This window comes from Triticum aestivum, chromosome 7D (genome assembly GCF_018294505.1).
Source record: "Triticum aestivum cultivar Chinese Spring chromosome 7D, IWGSC CS RefSeq v2.1, whole genome shotgun sequence".
NCBI classification, from domain to species: domain Eukaryota; kingdom Viridiplantae; phylum Streptophyta; class Magnoliopsida; order Poales; family Poaceae; genus Triticum; species Triticum aestivum.
The window spans coordinates 604,384,409-604,404,046 of NC_057814.1; the positions used below are offsets into that span (position 1 = coordinate 604,384,409).

Here is a 19,638-nt window from a genome sequence, read left to right on the forward strand (position 1 = left end):
TACAAATAATCTGAGAAATTCGTTTCCTCGAAGCCACCGGCTAATCATTTAAGGTACATAAACATATTGTGTATATGCGCTTAGAAGTTCAAAGTTTCATGAAGACATACAGCAAAACTGTATCAAACTTTGTAGCTATAGCTAGCTATCTGGAGCTCCTTTGTAGGCATGCATGCCTTGCATCTGATTACGGATGCTTAGGGACCGGATAACATTTCGACTGCACATTCCTGAAAGGATAAGGACATAGTACAGGTTAGTTAGTTAGTACAGTACATATAAATTATTGCCACTACGTACGTACTTTCGTGGCATGCTTAATTGGGACATGATTCGGTGCAATGATGCTTGCCAGAGTTGTGTATGATTTGGAAGGAAAAGAAAAATCTTGCTAATGTGCCAGTCCCTGGAGCCTGGACATGCACATGCTTGATGGATCAGAAAAAGAAGAATCTAGCTAGAGGATAAGGCACAAGTGTTTACTGTTTAGGCATGTTTCCAGCCTTGGATATATGACGTCAGTACATGCATGTACAAAGGGCAATGCTGGAGGGAGGAATTAATGGTTCTCTTTTTAGCAGGAAAAATGGATTGCAATAACTTGGAACTTAGCAAGTGCACTATGAAAGGACTTCCCATTTTCACCTTGGGAAAAAGTGCATGTCCATGGCATGACATGGGGGCCAAATAGAGAAAATGATTCAGTCGGGGGCTTTGCACCCCCCCCCCCCCCCCCAACCCCCGTGACCTTAAAAAAACCATGGGGGCCAATATCCAATGGAACTGATTTTTTTCTTTTGCGGAATCAATGGAGCTGAATCAACCCAGTGTCTCCAACATCTTTTGGCTGGTTTGATTCATAGCAATATTTTGCCAGGACGAAGAAACCGGTCGCCAAAATTGTTACAGAATCTGGCAAAATTTACTAGAGCAGACTGCTCAAACATATAGCATGCTATAGCTACTCCACCATATATACTACGCAAACATCGCACCTACAAACTGCTGCCAAACTTGTGGCGATCATGACATTAGTGATGATTATCTCCCAAATAACCAGCTGCAGATAATTAAAATATTAGAAAATATTTGTGAATTAGAAAGTGTATGAAAATTTAATTAAAAAATCTAAAAAAATGAGAATTTTAAAAAAGGAAAAACAATTTTACAATCACCAATATTAAAAAATTCTCGTGTACTTCTAAGTTGTAACCAATTTCCAAAATATTTCTAAAATTTATATATTTCTCAATGTTCATCTAATTTAAAACATTCACAAAGAAATAAAAAATAAATATATATTTCCAAAATATTCATGAATTCCAAAGAATATTCTTAAAATAGTGAACATTCTTTCAAGGAAAGGAAATGGAAAAGGAAAAAAGAAAAGAAAGGAAAAGATAAAAACGGGACTAAAACTTGTCGACAAAGAAACGAGCAACACAGAAGATTCAAAACAAAACTGCTAAAACTCACTATCAATCCTTAGGAATGGTCAGTCTTGCTACAGAGCGCCTACATTTTGCCTTGTAGAACGCCTATGTGCATTTGGGCGTCGCTTCGGCGCCATTTTGATAAAAGAAAAGCGTCAAATAGGTAACAGCGGGAAGCCATATTTCACCTTTTTTGTGTCAAATAAGAGCCTCTCGCACAGATGCCAGGGGAGCGCTCCAGATAGGCCAACCATTTTTGCCAGTGTAGTGCAACGTTTTTCAGTTTTGCTGTCTGGTTTTCTGTCGGTTTTATGAACATTCTAGAAAACATATAGCAGGCTATAGCTACCCCACCATATATACTACGCAAACATTGCACCTAAAAACTGCTGCCAAAATTGTTGCAAGGTTCATTACTAGGAAAAAGCCTAGTAGCCCGCGCTACTACTACGGCGCTACAGCTAACTCGTAGTAGTAGCGCGGGTGCCACCCGCGCTACTAATACATGCGTTACTAGTAGCGCGGATTCCACACGCGTTACTACTAACTATTTGTAGCGTATGTCTGTGACCCGCGCTACTACTATAATTTCAAAAACCAAAAAGAAATCTCGACCCCGTGCATGTTGTCAATGGTGTCAATGGTTCGATCCAGCGACGACAGGCGTCGCTGGAGGTGTGGACGGGTAGTGGCAGACCAGATCCGGCGACGACTGTTGGAGAGGGCCGGATCCAGTGTAGAGCAAGACGACAGTGTGAGGATCCTCTTTGCGGTCAAGGCGGAGAACTCCTGGTTGGCCATGTCGACGACCTGTGCAGGCATGGGCATGGGAGGTGAGTAAAACCAAAGGGAGAGGGAGAGGGAAAAAGAGAAACAAGGGAGAAAGGAAGGAGATGGAGGGCGCATCGGGGCTGCTCACCGGTGGTGAGGTGCTCCGCCGTGGTTGCATGGAGGCGAGGGGGAAGACGGGCGAGCTCTTGGACACCAGTGATGCGAGGAGGAAGACGTTGGGTGCCATGGAGGAGGAGATGTTCTTGGGCAGGAGCACCATGGAGAGAGGGGGAAAGTGAGGGAGAGAGAGGAGGAAAGTGAGAGGGGGGGGGGGGGAGAAGTGAGGGAGAGAGGAGGGATTCGGCCGAGGATATGGAGATTTCACCTACCTCGTACTTAGTAGTAGCAAGGGGTATAAAACCGCGCTACTACTATCAACTTAGTAGTAGCAGCGCGAGTTTGTACCCCTCGCTACTACTATGGCATGTCCCGGGAGGGCACGATAGAGACCGCTTAGCAGTAGCGAGGGTTAAAAACCCGCGCTACTAGTATCAACTTAGTAGTAGCAAGGGGTAAAAACCCGCGCTACTAGTAAGTAGCAGTGGCGAGGGTTATAAACCCGCGCTACTAGTAAGCGTCTGCCTATAAGCTTTTCCCTGATAGTGTTTGGCAAAAGGTTGTATATATGGCCATGACCAACCAAACTTGCCCATAATACTAACAGCAAAATTAGCCGATGACGAGCCGGGGCAGGCCCAACCCATGTTAACCTGAACCTGTGACTGGGCCGGCCCGTTTGGCAATCCGGACATTAGTGATTCCCTTTTGATATGCTGATTATCTCCCAAATAACCAGCTCCAGATAATTGAAATATTAAAAAATATTCATGAACTAGAAAGTGTATGAGAATTTTTTTTTAAAGGCAAAAAAATTAAAAATCCACCAATATTAAAGAATGCTTGTGTATTTCTAAGTTGTAACCAATTTCTAACATTTATATATTTGTAAATATTGATCTAAATTAGAACATTGACAAAAAATTAAAAAATGTTCAGATATTTTAAAAATATTCATGAATTCCAAAGAGTGTTCTTGAAATAGTGAACATTCTTTCAAGGAAGGGAAATGGAGAAGGAAAAAGGAAATAAAGGGAAAGATAAAAACGGGACTAAAACTGGTCGACCAGAAAAGGTACTAAGATAGTTTGGTGAGAAGCAATTGAAAGAAAGGTTTGTGAGTGCAGGTGCAGGTGGCAGCTGAATCTGATACTAGAAGAGGACAGATCACGGTACCTAAGGTAATACTATGTTGAAACTATGATGATCTTTTTAGGAGGAACGAGCATAGATTGCGGTGGGGTATGGGGATTAGCTAACAGTCCTGTAAAACGGCGTTTGCGCGTGACGAAGCTGCACACAGCAAGATCTTCCCTCTGATAGTCTGATCTACGACCAATGGTGTATAGTGTTCGAGCGCGAAGGCACGCGTGCGCAACGACGACACGTTCGCGCCTCCACTGACAGGAGGACGGTCGACGTAGATGACGACTAGATGTAGAGATGACACCAAATTTCTGCAGGTACGACCAATTAGTCCGGTCAGCTTGCACCACCCGGCCGGAACCTGGGGCCGACTCATCGAGAACTCCCCATATATCGTCAAGGACAAGTTCGAGGACGACTACCGCGTCAACATGTGAGATAGATTTGTCAGATCAAATGCAAAAATGTTCACAGATCGGTCACACAGTTCACTAATATATTCACATTCGTGTTAATTGGTTGGTCCTCCCTCTGGTGGTGCCGATCAAGAGGCTGGATCAGGAGGGTACCAGCACGGCGTGCACGTCGGCGTCAAGGGCCAGCTCGCCGGGGTCAGTTCTTTTCTGCCTCTAGGTTCGGCAGGTCCGTGTCTATATGACTTCTCACTTCACCTGGACTGGATCCCATCCAATTGCTTGGTTTGTGCAGAGCAAGGAGGAGAAGCATTTCATCCACAAACCACTTCAAGTTCCTGGTCAAGTACCACCGGGATGCCAACACGGATCGCTCCTCGCGTGGGTCTTCATGGGCGTGCTCGCGGGCTACTCCTCGGCGCGCCTGTACAAGGCTCTCAGGGGGTCGGAGTGGAAGAAGGTCACCGTCAAGACGGCGACCATGTTCCCCGGCACGGTGTTCGCCATCTTCTTCGTCCTCTACGCGCTCATATGGGGCGAGAGGTCCTCCGGCGCGGTGCCCTTCACCACCATGTCGGCACTGGTGCTGCTCTGGTTCGGCATCTCGGTGCCGCTGGTGTTCGTGGGGAGCTACCACGGCTTCTTCAAGAGGAGGCCCGCGGCGGAGGACCCGGTGCGGACGAACAAGATCCCGCGGCCGATCCCGGAGCAGCCGTGGTACATGCACCCGGCTGTGTCGGTGCTGATCGGCGGCGTGCTCCCGTTCGGCGCGGTCTTCATCACCTCCGTCTGGTTGCACCAGTTCTACTACATCTTCGGGTTCCTGCTGCTGGCGTTGGTGATCCTGGCGCTGACCTGCGTGGAGATCGCAGTGGTGCTCTGCTACTTCCAGCCCTGCAGCGAGGACTACCGGTGGTGGTGGAGGTCGTACTTGCCTGACGGCCGGCTCGTCGGCGCTCTACCTCTTCCTCTACGCCGCCTTCCACTTCTTCAGCTACTTCCACTTCTTCACCAAGCTGGACATCAGTCACCAAGGTGGTCTCCGGCGCGCTCTACTTCGGGTACATGCTCATCGCCTCCTACGCCTTCTTCGTCCTCACCGGCGATCACCATCGGCTTCTACGCCTGCTTCTGGTTCACCAACCTCATCTACTCCTCCTCCCTCGAGGTCGACAAGATCATCAGAGTAGTTAGTGGCAGGCAAGTAGGCTCTGCTTCTTCAGGCGTTATCTTGGGAGATCCTACAGTATGATGTTTTCAGTTATGACCGGGAACTGGGTGAACTTCTGATATGTCAGTGGCTGGGTGTATGTGTGTGTCCTTACAGCAAACTACATACAGCTCTCTGAATTCGTGCGGTACTAAAGTTCAGAGGATTAACCATCTTCAGTACAGAGGAGACCATATCTGCTCAGCGAAATCTATGCATGTTTCACTGATAAAAGAGTACATAAACAACAGAGCACACGGAAGGGGGAGGATTTTATTACTATTACGCGGCGGCGGCTAGTATGCTAAGCTAGACGGCGTTCGCCTCCCTCAGGCGAGGGGCGGCGACGATGGCAGCTTCTCAGGGGCGCTGAGCCAGGCGCTCGTTGTGCCTGTCGCGCTCGCGCTGCCTGTCGTCCTTGCCCATGAACATGAAGTAGCCGACGGTGCCGACGGCGAGGAGGCCGCCGACGGCCATCGTGGTGGGGCTGAAGCGGCGCATGGGGCTGGACGGGCTCGTCGCCGACGACGAGGCGCGCTTCAGCGGGTCGTCGGCCATGGACGCCCACGCCTTCATCTCCGGCCACATGGTGAACGGACGATGCTCTCCTCTTCTCGCTGCCTAGTTGCGAGCTACGCCCAAGCTTTCTTGTTTACTGGTTTGCCACTGCTGAGATGAGCCCTCGGACAAGGACGAGAGGGGCCTTAAGTGAGCACGTTAAGCGGCCACTGGGATGCATGTGAGGACGCGTGGCGCGGTGTCACTGCCACGTAGTGGGACGCAGCGCCAGCATACCCTTCACCTGGTGACTCAGCGTCAGCATACCCTACATCTGGAGTACTTCGTCTGTCTCGGGAATGAACTAAGAGCTTACATACCGACGAACGACCGTAGCACAAATTACATAAGCTACTACGAGTAGTAAAAACAGTTTTCTCATATGGAGTTAGACGAAAGCCCTAAGCATACTCTGTTAAAATTACGGTAATGCTAAAATCTGACATCTGATTTTTAAGCATGGCAAATGGAACATTTTTTACGGCAATTTTATTGGGGTGAGGATGGCAAATTCGGTTGGCGAGCACGGCAATTTCCACACAAAATAAATGAACCAAGACGGATTTGCCATGCTTGCAAACTCAACTTGATTTCCTCGGCAAACACAAATTGCCATAGAAAAAGTTTGATTTGCCATGATAAAAAAATCTAAAGTCAGATTTGTCATTTGTAGCGGAGTCCTAAAATTATGTTCATACAAGAATTTTATATCTATAACCACCCCACCAAATACCTGTTTTATTAATAGGCGAAATATTTGGAAGGATGGAAGGTTAAGACTTGAGAACTATTTCTATGATAACCCATTTACATCAGAGTAAGGAAAAAAATTTGTTTTCATTTGATTTTGTAGTAGGTACATGGCAAGCCCCTGAAAGAATGTTGATTTACATGGATTCAGTGCTTTCTGATCAAGTACCTTAACAGAGAACAGAAGGTTGAGTCCGCATAATGAGGGGAGCTTATATCTACAGGGGCATCAGTCTCTTGTACTTGAAGAACCAGACGAAGAAGCAGAAGATGAAAGCGCCCACCACTCCAGTAATGATCAGCACCCACTGGAATGCGTTCTGAATGCTGAAAACGTCGGTCTCGAAGTTCATCCCGAATACCCCCGCGACCACTCCAAAAATAGCGACGACAAACGTTGCGGTTGTTAGCAGAAGCTCGAACTGGATCAACTGATTCCGAACATTGTCCTGGGAACAGGAGAGTTAAGATTAGCTCGATTAGTATAGAGACCAGCAGGCAACACTATGTGAAAGGCGTAGATCCTACGTGCATTCTCCTAAAACAGGAAACTCAAGGTAATTCAGTTAGTTCAGAGCAGCAGGCATCAGTACGTGAAATGCATAGATCCTACGTGCTGGTAACTTGAATGAGAAGAGTGCGAGATATGCTGATGTACCAGCTGAATGTTGATAAAATCTTCGGTGTCATCAATATACTCCTTCAGCTGAAAGAAGGAAAAAATTAATCATACACCTTCAACTCCAAGTTATAGAAAAAAATAACAAGATATCGTGCAATTTTGAATAAAGGCGACTCATTACCGAGGTCAGCTTGTTAAGAGTGCTGTCGATGACTACAAAATATGCTTCCAGTAACATTTCAAGCTCCTCAATATGTTCAGTCACTGAGTTATCTGAGCTCTTTACACTATCATGTCTACTTCTACACAAGCTGTAGGTTTTCTCCAATTTCCGTGATTCTGTGGGTGAAGAGACTGGAGACACAGGAGCTGAAACTGAAGTCCCAGCGGCTGCCGCGTTGAAGGTCGCCAATGATTGATCACCAAACACAGATGATGATTCCATCCTCATCTTTTTCTCGGTAAGATACATCTCAGCCATATCTCCATCATCATCCATTAGCTGTTCTATTTCATCCCTGACCTATTGCAAGATGCAATGGCAATTATATAGCAGATCAATCCTTAGAAATAGATTATCTGAAGAACAAGAGAAGCAGGATTCCAATCATAATGCAAACTTACCTTCTGGACTCTTCTGGTCAGAGCAACTAGTCTACTTTTTAGCCGCCGAACACGTTCCAGATTTAGAGTACTAATTTTTGATGTTAGCTCATCCAGTAAGGGATATGCTTCAATTTCCAATTCTGCTGCCTGAGAAAGGCAGAAAATGCAGATTCAGACATGCTCCAGTTTGAACTAATATCAAGGAGATCATCATGCTTTGGTGCAATAAATATGATTTCCAATGAACTTGATGAGGTAAGAGGCTGCCGACCTTCAGAGATACAAATTATATTTTCATAGCTAAATAGTAAAGATTAATAGCACATTAGTTAGCATGAGCTATCTGTGAGTATCTCAAAGAGCATGAACTGTACAAATTGTAACCTTTGTCACTTTCTGCAACTCGAAAAGCTAGAGAATCAGTGCAGACATTGGTACATAAATCATGTTCAGGTGATGGTTCTTGTATGAAGCCTTTACAAGATACTCCCTCTGTACTGAAATACTTGTAGTTGGGGGAAACTAGTACAAGTTCCCCCAACTACAAGTATTTTGGTACAGAGGTAGTATTTCTGTCAATAAATTAAAGCTTTCAATGTGCTGGTAAGCAGTTTTTTAAATAAAATATGAACAAGCTACTCTTGCATCCATTCACTAATTATTGACTACTATTTTTCAAACCAAAAGCATAATTTCCATAATACATCCCAAACTACAGTGAATCCAAGTCTCTGCTTAGGATTGTTGTGCACTCACTGGCATTAAACTGTGGAATCATGTAGTTCTGATTTGTGAAGAATATTTACCAACTCTAGTAAAAGTTCACTGTTATATTCCCAACAGATAGTTGTCAGCTGATCTATATCTATATACTAGAAAAATACTACTCCCTCTGTCTCAAAATATAAGACGTTTTTTGACACACACCTTATATTTTTAGACAGAGGGAGTAGGTTGAAAGTGCTATTAAGAAAATTACTATGTCATGCAAAGCCTAAACTGATCTATATACTACTACCTCTGTACCAAAATATAAGAAGTTTTTGCAGTTTAAATTTAACTGCAAAAACGTCTTATATTTTGATACGGAGGGAGTAGAAAAATACTAGGTTGAAAGTGATATTAAGAAAATCGCTATGTCAAGCAAAGCCTAAATCTGCTCCAGTCCTCTTGCAGCTAGGTAATGTCGGCTTACCCATATCAAGATTAAATAATAAACTGCTTATTTTTCTAACATAAGAACAGCATTGGCTGGTCTAGCAAAAGGGAAGTCAAATAGTAATGTTGGTGTTAAATATTTCTGCATAACCTCATTTCACAGTTCAAACAGTTATTTGTTTTCCCCATTACAGAAGGTGTCTCCAGTCCCATATAGTAGCAAGTAGCCTCATAACAAATCCCAAATCGAAGTATGCAATTATAACTATAACCAAACGGCAAACATCTGGCACAGGAATACCACATTAGAGAGGGTTCAGGTATAAGCATATGAGATAGATGATCCAATTTCTGAACAAATATTTCTGGTGAGCTTAGAATCAATCAAGCTGTTGGAGATTGATAATGTAGTGTCAAGATTTTAACAGAGAAAGCATCATTGTACTGGTAATGAAGGGGTAAAGGCATCAAAGAGAACACCTACAGAAGGAAAGAATATGCACTTAGGAATGTGGTGACTTCTTAAACAAGAAACCGTCACCTCTAAACACCCACAGATTGACCCACTGGCCCTTTTTCCATTCAGAGATCTATGTTGGTATAACTTTTCCTCTTAGACCTATATTTCTCAGTCCAACGGTTAAATCAGCTCAGACTTTCATCCCCTTCCTAAAGCATAATGCATCACAGAGTGTTAAAATTTCAAAAGCAAAAGACATGCCACGACCTGAATCTCTAATTGCAGATGTAGCAGACTGACGCCAACTATTCATTAACTCCTTCAGTACACCTCCAAAAGGGAGGCAGGAGATGCAACAATCAGTGATAATTTTGATCCAACTGACACCGATGAGCAAACCTATAATCCATCGTTTGGTAGGGGGGGAAGGGAGTTGAGGAGGGAAGGGGAAAGGGAATTAAGGAGGCCAATTCTCACGTACCTCTTCCCTGGTCCCCTGCTAATGCAAGTGGGATAGAACTTCCTCTCAAATCCCACCACACACACCAATCATGGGTTTGGGACTACTAATCAATTTCCTGAAGCATAATCCCCCAATAAACTCCCACCTGGAAACTCCCATTCCCTTTCCCCAAAGTGGCCAAACATTCTTTGTTTCTTGGGGATCAGAGGCACTGACCCAAATTTAGTGTGTGCCCACCATTACATCACTTATAGTATCTAAGTATTAGACATTCGGATGAACTTAGCCCACTCCAATTCTATCATCAAACTAAACCGCAGTATTGCAGAAAATTTGTACTACAATAATTATGGGATCATCATACCTCTATGACTAATAAGTAATCACAGCAGATGCATAGACAGTGATTTTATTAGAGGGGTGGAACCCAAGGCTGTGGAGCGCGTGGTGGCGTGGGTACCTGGGCGTCGAGGAAGGAGCAGGCGGCCTCGAGGGCGAGCTCGAGGGCGCGGAACTCGAAGGGGAGCTCGTCGCCCTCGGCGCGCTGGAGGAGGCGGCGCTGCAGCTCGGCGGCGTACTGGAAGACGTAGCTGTCGAGGGAGTTGAGGAGGAGCACCTCGTCGGCGGTGATGACGCAGCGGATCTGCTCGAGGTTGACGACGATGGCGCGCTCGCGGCCGAGGACGGTGGAGGGGTAGACGAAGAGCGGGTCGAGGAGGCGGAGGTCGCGGGCGGGGAGCTCGCAGCGGCGCATCATGGTGGCCTTGTCGACCTCCAGCGTCTGCACGGAGGCCGTGGCGGCCTCGACGCGGATCCAGCTGCGCGTGCCGCCGCCGCGCTTCTTGAGGTTGGGCACGTCAAGGCCGCCCGGGAAGCGGCGGCCCCCGGCGAAGGAGGCGGAGGCGGCGCCCCCGGCCCCGGGGGTGGGGGTGGCGGTCCCGGAGTGGGGCACGGAGGGGAGCGCGGGGGAGGAGGCCGACGCGGCGTGCGACGGGTACGCGTAGGGCTGCTGGTGGTGGAGGAGCGGCTGCTTGACGGCGTCCGCCATGGCCGGCGCCGCGCGGGCCGCCGCCGGGAGGCGTGATTGGTTTTTGGCCGCGGCGGTGGGGTGGGACGGGATGGGCTCCTCCTCCCGGCTGTGGGGTCTTTTCGCGGATGGGCCCCTGGGGAATCCGGGATTTGGAGGTCGGTTCGTGTGTTGCGTTGCGTTGCGCTTGCGCCACGCGCTGGCAGTTGGGTTGTGTGGAGTTTAATGCGCTCGCGTGCTGCTGGATCTTCTTCGGCAGAGAATCTCTTTTTTTTTTCAGAGATTTGTTTTTGTTTGGGAGAGAATTGAGAGGATCCCAACCACACATTAGAAATTTTCTTTTTTCAAATATCCTATAACTTTATTCAAACTCGATAAAAAATTCAGATGCAATGCTTTGGAATCGTAACCAATAAAGTAATATGATAGCGGTGTGCCTTCGGGCTCGTTCCGGTGCTTATAGTCGTCGCTGGATGGTCTACGGACATGGATATAATTTTATTTATTTTTATATTTGTATCCTATCATGGCAATGATGAATAGATAAAAAATTATAATTAAATCATTTTCTTATTTTTCTTCAGGAACCCAACTCGTTATCAACCTCTCGTGTACAATTAATGGGGAGCTACACCTTTCCAGAGCTGCGCTTTTCTTGTTTATCATTTCGCATTTTTATACTCCCTTTTCTATAAAGGCTATGTGAGTAGTAGAATAGTTTTTTCTCCTAAAATTTGGTATAAATATATAAATCAAATATATTTCTTGATCGAAAATAAGAGCATGTGATTTTTTTAAAGAAAATTGTGTTCTTCGTGTCGACTTCCTAAAAGAATCTAGTTACTCCCTCTTGTAGTAAATCAGCGACAATTAATATGGATCGGAAGGAGTACAATCCTTGCAAAAAGAAATCTAGTCACATTTTTCTAGAAATAACAGTAAAAGAAAAGAGGTACGCAGCACATTGTAAAATATGTGTATGTCAAAAATCATGTCTATTGCCAAGCAAAAAAAGGTGCCTATTGTTTTTTTTTTATGTTGAATGATGTGTGTTGTCTTATCCTTGGGCGGCGGCATTCATGCATTTTTTTTATTTCATTTTTTCCGGGAGCGATGAATATTTGTTTAACCATGACATCAACGGTTAGCAACCGGTTGTCATGATACTTTTTCCCTTACAAGACACCACAAAATCCTTCTTGTTCTCCTAAAAAGTCAGTATGGAAGCAAAAGAAAATTTGAATGGGGCCACCCAAATTGCCATGATTTGACAATAATGGGGCAAAGTGTCACGGTTTGCTGAGAAAGTTGACGCGTAACAGTCTGCACATGTATCTAGCTACCATTCACGGCTCGCTGTCAACTTTCTGAAGACTGTTGAGAGCTGTTCATGTCGGTTGCTTTAGCGGGAAAACATGTGTCGAAGAACGTGACAGGTTAGGCAGGAGAGCAGACGGCCGTGGTCAAAATGATTAGACAAAAAAATTGATTTACATCTTCAAATAAGAACTAAAGTTGTAGTTCCTCTATAAAAAAATTATAAAAACGTTTAGATCACTAAAATATGGAAGTAGATCAAGATCGATGAACTGTACTATGATAGTCAGGAGACGCGAGGAATCCTCGAATGAAACAAGCTAGCAGGCACCGTCAGAAGAAAGCGAGTCACAATCTGTTTAATCCGGCGCCAATAGAAAACGGAGAAGGATCCCTTTATTTAGTGTCCTCTGACCCTGTGTCGCCACCGACCACTTCAGTGTGAAAGCCTCTGAAACAAAAGCACAGATGAATAAGTCAGTGTGAAAGCGAAAGTCATCTTTTGATCCCGAGCTCATATGCTCCCGCATGAACAGTAAAATCGAAAAAAAATCGAAAAAAATTCAAAAAATTTCAATTTTTTTTGAGAGAAACATTAACAAAAGTTCTAAGTGCCTGCAAAAATTCATCATGAAATCACATTCCTGTAAGGCGTGGCAAAAAAACAAATTCAGTGCTTCAAAATGCGTTTGAAAGTAGCTTTTTCAGAGTACTGTTTTTGTTTTTTTTGCCACGCCTTCTAGGAATGTGATTTCATGACGAATTTTTGCAGGCACTTAGAACTTTTGTCAATGTTTCTCTCAAAAAAAAATTTGGAATTTTTTGATTTTTTGATTTAGTTTGATTTTACTGTTCACCCGAGCTCATTTGAGCTCGGGAGCAGATTAGCCGCGTCCGTGTGAAAGCCTCTCAAACAAAGGCATAGATGAATAGGGGGTAGTCTTGGGCTCCCACTCGAGCCCCTCCCGAGGCGCCCCCGCAGTCGACGAGAGGGAACCCTGGCCGTCTCTCACCACCCCTCCTCCCGCTCCTCCCCTTCCCTGTCGCCGCCAGAGGGCGTGACCGGGCAAAACCCTACCAGCGTCGGCGGCGACAGGTTCCTCCCCTCGCGCGTGGATACGACGCGGGCCGGATTTGACGGGCAAGGGCGTCGCGATGCGGAGGGTCGCGGCGGGGCGATCTGGCTTCCTAGCGGCTACGTGGGAGGCGGGTGACGCGGATGTGGCCTCTGGTGGTGGGGCGTGCCCAGATCCGTGGACCCAAGCACCAGGCGGTGTGAGATGCGGACGGCGACTGCGGCGCGAGATGCGGACGGCGACTGCTGCGGCGGTCGGCTGGTGCTGTCTTCTGGGCGGTTGTGGCCGACGGCGATGGTGGATCAGGGTTGCGGTGCCGGTCCTCAGTGTTTCGTCGGTTGCGTGCGTCTACTCGGCGAGGCACCGCGCGGTTCCAATCAGCTACTGGGTCGAGATGGCACGACTGCCGGTGAAAAGCGTGTCGACTTCGGTCTCGACGGACGATGGCGATGTCATTGACGTCGTTTCCTTGTTGAGGCATCATTGTTGCAGGCAACATCATCTCCCTCGGGGGGAAACCATAGATCTGAGTCTTTCCCGGATCGTACGATGATGGCATCTTCAATGTCGTTTTGGAGCAGGTGCTGACTGGAAGGGTCCAGTGGCGGAGCGGGGTTTCATCCTACGCATCGATGATGGCGGATCTCGGTGGCGTGGCGCAGTGGAGTCTCGGCGTCCAATGCGGGTTGACGGACTCGCGCGGGAGGACGACACTGTTTGGCATCGTGGTGGCATCGACGGCAGGCCTGCCAAGGTTGATGCGCCAGTTCCTGTTTCCGAAGATGGATAGGTGAAAGACGGCGGCCGCCGCCTCCGAGAGTGTGTCGGACCGGCACGTGCCCCAGACCCGGTATTGTGGCTTGGTTGGGGCCTCCGGCTTTAGATGCTAGATTTTGATGCGAAGTTTGTTTGGTATTCGGCTCAGTTTTTTGACACCCCTCGTCAAGTGGATAAGAGTAGCGACAGATGTTACCGGGATGGTGACTTCAAACTTACTGATGTATTACTTTGTAAGACTTTTGTGAATAATTAATAAAGTGGCCGCATGCATCGGCCAGATGCCAGGAGTCATCCTCCTTTTCTAAAAAAAATAATGTTCTCATGCAACGACACGTCTCGGACGCGAGATACTAACGGGAAATGAACTGTGTGGATCAAGACTCTTGGCATGTCATTGGGATTAAACATTTGATGTGAACTTGGAGGACGATAATTGAATAGTTTGTGAGCTCTGCATCATGGCTAATCGATGTGGTAATTAGTACTAGTACTAACATTAACAAAGATGCATCTTTGAATACTACCATACCATCTCAGATCCAGATCAACTCTTCTACCCATGTAGCAGCACGTGACAGATGCAAAAGAAAAATGCAAGTAGGATCAAGCAAAACAAATGGCTGACATTTTTACAGTGAAAAACTGACTGAACCATTTCACCAGCAAGTGTCATCAGTCAGTGCCATTATCACAGAAAGCGAAAGAAGCGTTCCTTCCATCCATGGAAATCCAAGGAGAAGAAGCGTTCCTGAGCCACAATTTGGATTAATTCCTCTGATTTTTTTATATATTTACAATGGAATTAAAATGTTCCTATCAAGTAGTACAATTTGGTAGAGCATCTCCAACGGCCGCACAAAAATCTCGCGCCCAATAAAAGTTATAGCGCGCCACTTTAGCATTTTTTATGCGCCGGGGCCAACATTGCTTTAGCAAACGCCCGAAGACGCGCGCTCAAAAAGCAAACAGTGCAATTTGTGAAGCGCGCCCAATCCGAAGCTCAAAATATGCTGCGCGCGATAGCGTTTTTCAGCGCGCGCCCAAAACTTTTTAGCGCTACAGCATCTGCTGGAGCTGTTGGGCGTCAAAAAAACGAATTTTTAGGGCGCGGAGCTTTTTTTGACGCCTGTTGGAGATGCTCTTAGAACCCTAGATTTTCTGCATCTGTTCCTTCCCTACAATAAAACAGGGGAGAAGCACACAGCCACACACGTCGCGCGAATTTACAGTGTGATTGCCAACCCCTCTCTCACGGCACGGCAACGAAGAAGATTTCAGAGGTCTCTGAACCAGTCGTCCTCGTCGTCGTCGTTGAGGTAGCGGCGGTACCGGTCGAGGTCCTCGTCGGCGAGACCGTAGCGGAGCCGCCAGTACTCGAGCCTCGCCTCCGCCTCGCGCATGTTGCTCATCACCCTCTGGTATGCCGCGTTGATCCGCTCGAAGTCGATGCTATTTTCTTGCCAGACGTCGCTGCCGCCTCGCCGCACGACGTCCGGGTGGTACTGCAGCGCGAGGCGGTGGAAGGCCCTCTTGACCTCGCCCCTGGTGGCCCCCGGCGCCAGCCTCAGCGTCCGGTAGTGGTCATCCTCCAGCCCCCCGCCCACCGGCCTCGCCGGCGCCACTGAAGCCGACGGGACGCGCAGGTTGAGCACTACTACTCCTCCGGTGGCCATGGCTGTACCCACACGCGGCAAGAGATCAGGAGAAGACGAGAACGAGATCGATCGAGCTGTGTGACGGAGCTGTGGGATCTTTGGATCTCCCGATGTGTTCGCTCTGTTGACCGCGTGGTGGAGCTGGGATGGTTGGGACTTGGAATGGATGAGGCTGCCGCGTGGAATATATAGGGTGGAGGAGGAGGCGGTTGGTTCGCCGGAAGGAGCGGCGCGTCTGGGCCACGCTTGTCTTGTTTCGCCGGAGTTTCCCACGTTGCCATTGCTCGCACGTTTTGGCGCGGAGGAAACTTGGCGAGGGGGAGACACCAGGCGTCGCTATCCGCTCTCTTCTTTCGTCCCCAGTTTCGATTGAGCTGTTCTTTTTCGCCAATTCTCCGGTTTTGCTACCGCACCTGAAATTTGCTTAGTTTTCAGTCAAATCCCTCACCGTCCCTTGTGGTGCGTTGTGATTTGTGCAGCATCAGCAGGAATAGCTGGTTGACTGATGCGTGTTGTTTTTTCAGTTGTTGGAAGTGGAGATACATGCGATGATGCAAGACCTTACATTGGCCCTGCAACACATCGAGTTTCAGGTCGTGCACGGCCCAATCTATCTTCAGAGATGGGTCACTAGTCTGGTCTCCATATAGTCATCTTGCACTGAAGATCCAAGGCTTAAGAGAGGTTTGGGAGTTTATTCTGCAAAAGTTTCATCGTAGTCAGAGTAGACTGACAGATTGTTTGGCGAGATATTGCCATACTGAATATAGCATAGCTGTTTGGCTACATAGAGGGCCTTCATGTACCGAGGAATTCTTGCCTCTTAACTGTAACTCTATAATTCTGAAATAAAACTCCCTTTAGTCTAAAAAAAACATGCTTATTTTCTTCTGTAGCTGGGCCGTCCTGCTATCGAGTAGTATCTTTCTTGACTTATTTTCTTCTGCTGCATACTTTCTTTTGTACTCCCTCTGTTCCCAAATATAAGTCTTTCTACAGATTCCACCAAGTAACTACATACGGAGCAAAATGAGTGAATCTACATTTTAAATATGTCCACATACATCTGTATGTTGTATTTCATTTGAAATGTCTAAAAAGACTTATATTTAGGAACGGAGGAAGTACTACTTAGGTAAGCTGTAGCCAACGGACGCATGCATGTACGTTCGTTGCTTAGCTAGTATAGAGGTGCAGCCGCCATTCTTTTTCCCGATTCCAGTATCTAATCTTTCGGAGATACAGGCCAGATTTTTCTCATTGTATCCCATAGATATTGAATGCAGTAAAACCTCAGTCTTTGTTTTCCATGTGATGTTCGCCAGATCTTTCTCATTTGTATCCCATAGATATTGAATATAGTCTACCTAAATCTATAGTATATATTTGGATCTTCCCATAAATCACATAAATGGTACAATCACAGCGAACAGGAGACGGCGAGGCGATTGAGATGAGATAGAAGTAGAGAATGATGCGTCCGGACAGAGAGAGATGTGAGGAAGAGGGAGATAACTGATGTCTATTTTGACCGAAGAGAGATAACCGACGTCTAAGTGACAAGTGGGGAGAGGAAATCGCTGCACATGGCCGGTTTTCTCTGAAAATCAGGATTAGGACGAAACTCACTAGGTTTTGAGAATAGAAGGATCCAATGTCGATTTTTTTTCTGAAGGGGCTAAATGTATCCTTTGGGCGAACTTGAGGAACGAAAATTTATAAAAGACATGCATCCTATATTTTCAAGAGTTTTTGCAACTTATTAATTTATCTAAATGATGAGTGTCACACATGTGACACGAAGCAGTCCGGTGCAACACAAGCCGCCCTGTGCACCAGATGGATACTCAGGGACACGGGGAAGGGATATGTATTTGTCCGGTTTGCAATTTGTACCCGGTCAATTGTTGGGTGCTGAAATCGTAGAACACATATTTTACATCACGTGAAAGCTTCCCTTTTTCCCAGACGGAAGGAATAGTACACACGCCGCGTGCGGCAAGGCAAGGCAAGGCAACGAAACGGATATGGACGCTGCGGTGTCGCCCCTCTTACCGTCGCCGAGTTTTTGTCTGTACCGCAACGTGCGCAATGGCAACGTGGAAAACACCGGCGAGCCTGCCAGGCCAAACGTGCCGCTCCTTCCGGCGAGCCGGCACCCAACCAACCGCAACCGCGCCTCCTCCCCTCCTCCTCCTCCTCACTATATATTCCCACGCGGCAGCCTCGTCCATTCCAAGTTTCCAGCCATTCCAGCTCCACCACGCGGTCAACAGAGCCAACATCACGTCCGGATCCCAAATCTCCCAGAGCTCGTCCAGATCCATCTCGCCATTCCATTTCTTGCACACGGCACACCCATGGCTGTTGCCGGAGGAGTGGCGCTGAGCCTGCGCGTCCCGTCGTCTTCGGCGTCGCCGGCGGTGAGGGGGCGCCGGCAGGCGGCGGTGAGGTGCGGGGCGACGCGGGCGAGGCCGGCCGTCCCGGGCGGGGGGCTGGAGGAGGACCACTACCGGACGCTGAGGCTGACCCCGGGCGCCACCACGGGCGATGTCAAGAGGGCATTCCACCGCCTCGCGCTGCAGTACCACCCGGACGTCGTGCGGGACGGCCACCAAGACGACGACGGCGTGGACTTCGAGCGGATCAACGCGGCATACCAGAGGGTGATGAGCAACATGCGGGAGGCGGAGGCGACGCTCGAGTACTGGCGCCGCCGCTACGGCCTCGCCGACGAGGACCTCGATCGCTACCGGCTCTACCTCAACGCCGAGGACGACGAAGACTGGTTCTCAGACCTATGAAACGGGCGCGATGCCTTCCAGCGGCACGTAATTAATTTGTGCAATGTCACTCTCTGCTTCTCTCCCCCCTGTTTTATTGTGAAGGGGAGCTAGAGATGTAGAAATTCAGGGCTTTAGCGATTGTAATTCGAACATGTCCATTTCCATTCCATTCCATTGTGAATATAAATCCGTCGTAGGAATTTATCTGAATCCCTTTCGTTTTCAGTGATAGTGGCACTGGCCACTGGATGTATATCCATATCGATCACGCATGATGAAGTATTAAGTACTCCTAATAGTGATCTAAACAATCTTATAATAGTTTACATAGAGAGCTTTTAGATAAAAGGCGCAAAAAACGCCCGGCTTTAAATTAATAAAGCCACCAAACCCAACCCTCAACAAGCCGAAATAAACATAATACAACCTTACAAAAGAGAGCCTAGACTAAACATAGAAGGCCGGTAGAACATCCAGGCCTCAACAGGACTGGCCGACTTCTTTCCCAGAGGACACCATTGATGAAAGTAAAGAACTCATTTAAAATATAATTAGCGGGATGTTGTCGGGCCCGTGGCACCGCGAGTACCCAGGCCCGTCTGCCTTCGGCCCAGGGCGCGGTGCATGTCAATGGCCCAATGAGTGTCCCACAGCAAGCGTCACGAGCAAGACTCCTCGCGAGGCCGTTGCGCCGTGAAGCTCCTATCGGTAGGCATTTCGAGCAGACTGGGCGGTTCCATCAACAGCCTCGTGCGGCGGCGTCCCGAGGCCCTCTCTCGGAGGCGAGCAAGTCAATGGCTGTTCAGCCCGGTCGCGCGGCCTCGTGTCTATACGTGGGTGACGCGCACGGCGACGAACGGTGCCAGGGACCGTGCGAGGAGGCGCGGATGAGGAGACTTTCCTTCTTTGTGCTAAGGGAGCAGGGTCAGCACGCCGGTTCTCAAAGCAATCCCCAAAGATGGTGGGCGCGCAGGGTGGAGGTCACCACCGAGCCCACCGGTGCGTCATGGACGGTGACTTTGCAGGCGAAGACCACCTTATTTCAGGATAGACTGCGCCCTGTCCCTCTTCAAAATTTGCTTGTATGGCAACCCTTCCCGCCAATGTTTTCGGGGACGAGGTCCAAGGCAAATATAAAAGGAGGGCAGGGTGCCGCCGTAAAGAGGGTCGATCACTTGATCCTCCAACCTTGTACTTTCGCTCCCTTCTCACCAGTGCAATTCCAAGCCAAACAAGAGTAGGGTTTTACATCGAAAGGTGTCCCGGACCTGGGTAACTGCTGTGTCACCG

General features: G+C 47.8%; 4 protein-coding genes and 1 pseudogene across 4 annotated transcripts; 2 read left to right on the forward strand and 3 right to left on the reverse strand.

Annotated features, from left to right (window-relative positions):
* The first annotated feature begins 3,795 nt into the window (after nucleotides 1-3,795).
* Nucleotides 3,796-5,246, forward strand: LOC123165102 (transmembrane 9 superfamily member 10-like; annotated as a pseudogene).
* A 42-nt stretch (nucleotides 5,247-5,288) lies between these two features.
* Nucleotides 5,289-5,775, reverse strand: LOC123165103 (uncharacterized). Its single transcript, XM_044582735.1, has one exon. The coding sequence runs from the start codon at nucleotides 5,676-5,678 to the stop codon at nucleotides 5,451-5,453; it is 228 nt and encodes a 75-aa protein (XP_044438670.1). The 5' UTR covers nucleotides 5,679-5,775; the 3' UTR covers nucleotides 5,289-5,450.
* A 691-nt stretch (nucleotides 5,776-6,466) lies between these two features.
* Nucleotides 6,467-10,941, reverse strand: LOC123171395 (magnesium transporter MRS2-B; the record flags this gene model as incomplete). Its single annotated transcript, XM_044588916.1, has 5 exons — nucleotides 6,467-6,847; nucleotides 7,057-7,104; nucleotides 7,202-7,543; nucleotides 7,645-7,773; nucleotides 10,168-10,941. Coding segments are annotated over 5 exons (1,524 nt in total), but the record flags the coding sequence as incomplete, so codon positions are not given.
* Nucleotides 10,942-14,512: 3,571 nt separating this feature from the next.
* LOC123167665 (chaperone protein dnaJ 8, chloroplastic) lies at nucleotides 14,513-16,253 on the reverse strand. The gene has a single exon (XM_044585495.1). The coding sequence runs from the start codon at nucleotides 15,578-15,580 to the stop codon at nucleotides 15,182-15,184; it is 399 nt and encodes a 132-aa protein (XP_044441430.1). The 5' UTR covers nucleotides 15,581-16,253; the 3' UTR covers nucleotides 14,513-15,181.
* Nucleotides 16,254-17,805: 1,552 nt separating this feature from the next.
* LOC123169129 (chaperone protein dnaJ 8, chloroplastic) lies at nucleotides 17,806-18,561 on the forward strand. Its single transcript, XM_044586974.1, has one exon. The coding sequence runs from the start codon at nucleotides 17,923-17,925 to the stop codon at nucleotides 18,364-18,366; it is 444 nt and encodes a 147-aa protein (XP_044442909.1). The 5' UTR covers nucleotides 17,806-17,922; the 3' UTR covers nucleotides 18,367-18,561.
* Nucleotides 18,562-19,638: the final 1,077 nt, after the last annotated feature.

Excerpts from the sequence above, each read along its gene's own strand:
- LOC123165103 (XM_044582735.1), bottom strand. The coding sequence starts at position 5,678 with ATGTGGCCGGAGATGAAGGCGTGGGCGTCCATGGCCGACGACCCGCTG.
- LOC123167665 (XM_044585495.1), bottom strand. The coding sequence starts at position 15,580 with ATGGCCACCGGAGGAGTAGTAGTGCTCAACCTGCGCGTCCCGTCGGCT.
- LOC123169129 (XM_044586974.1), top strand. The coding sequence starts at position 17,923 with ATGGCTGTTGCCGGAGGAGTGGCGCTGAGCCTGCGCGTCCCGTCGTCT.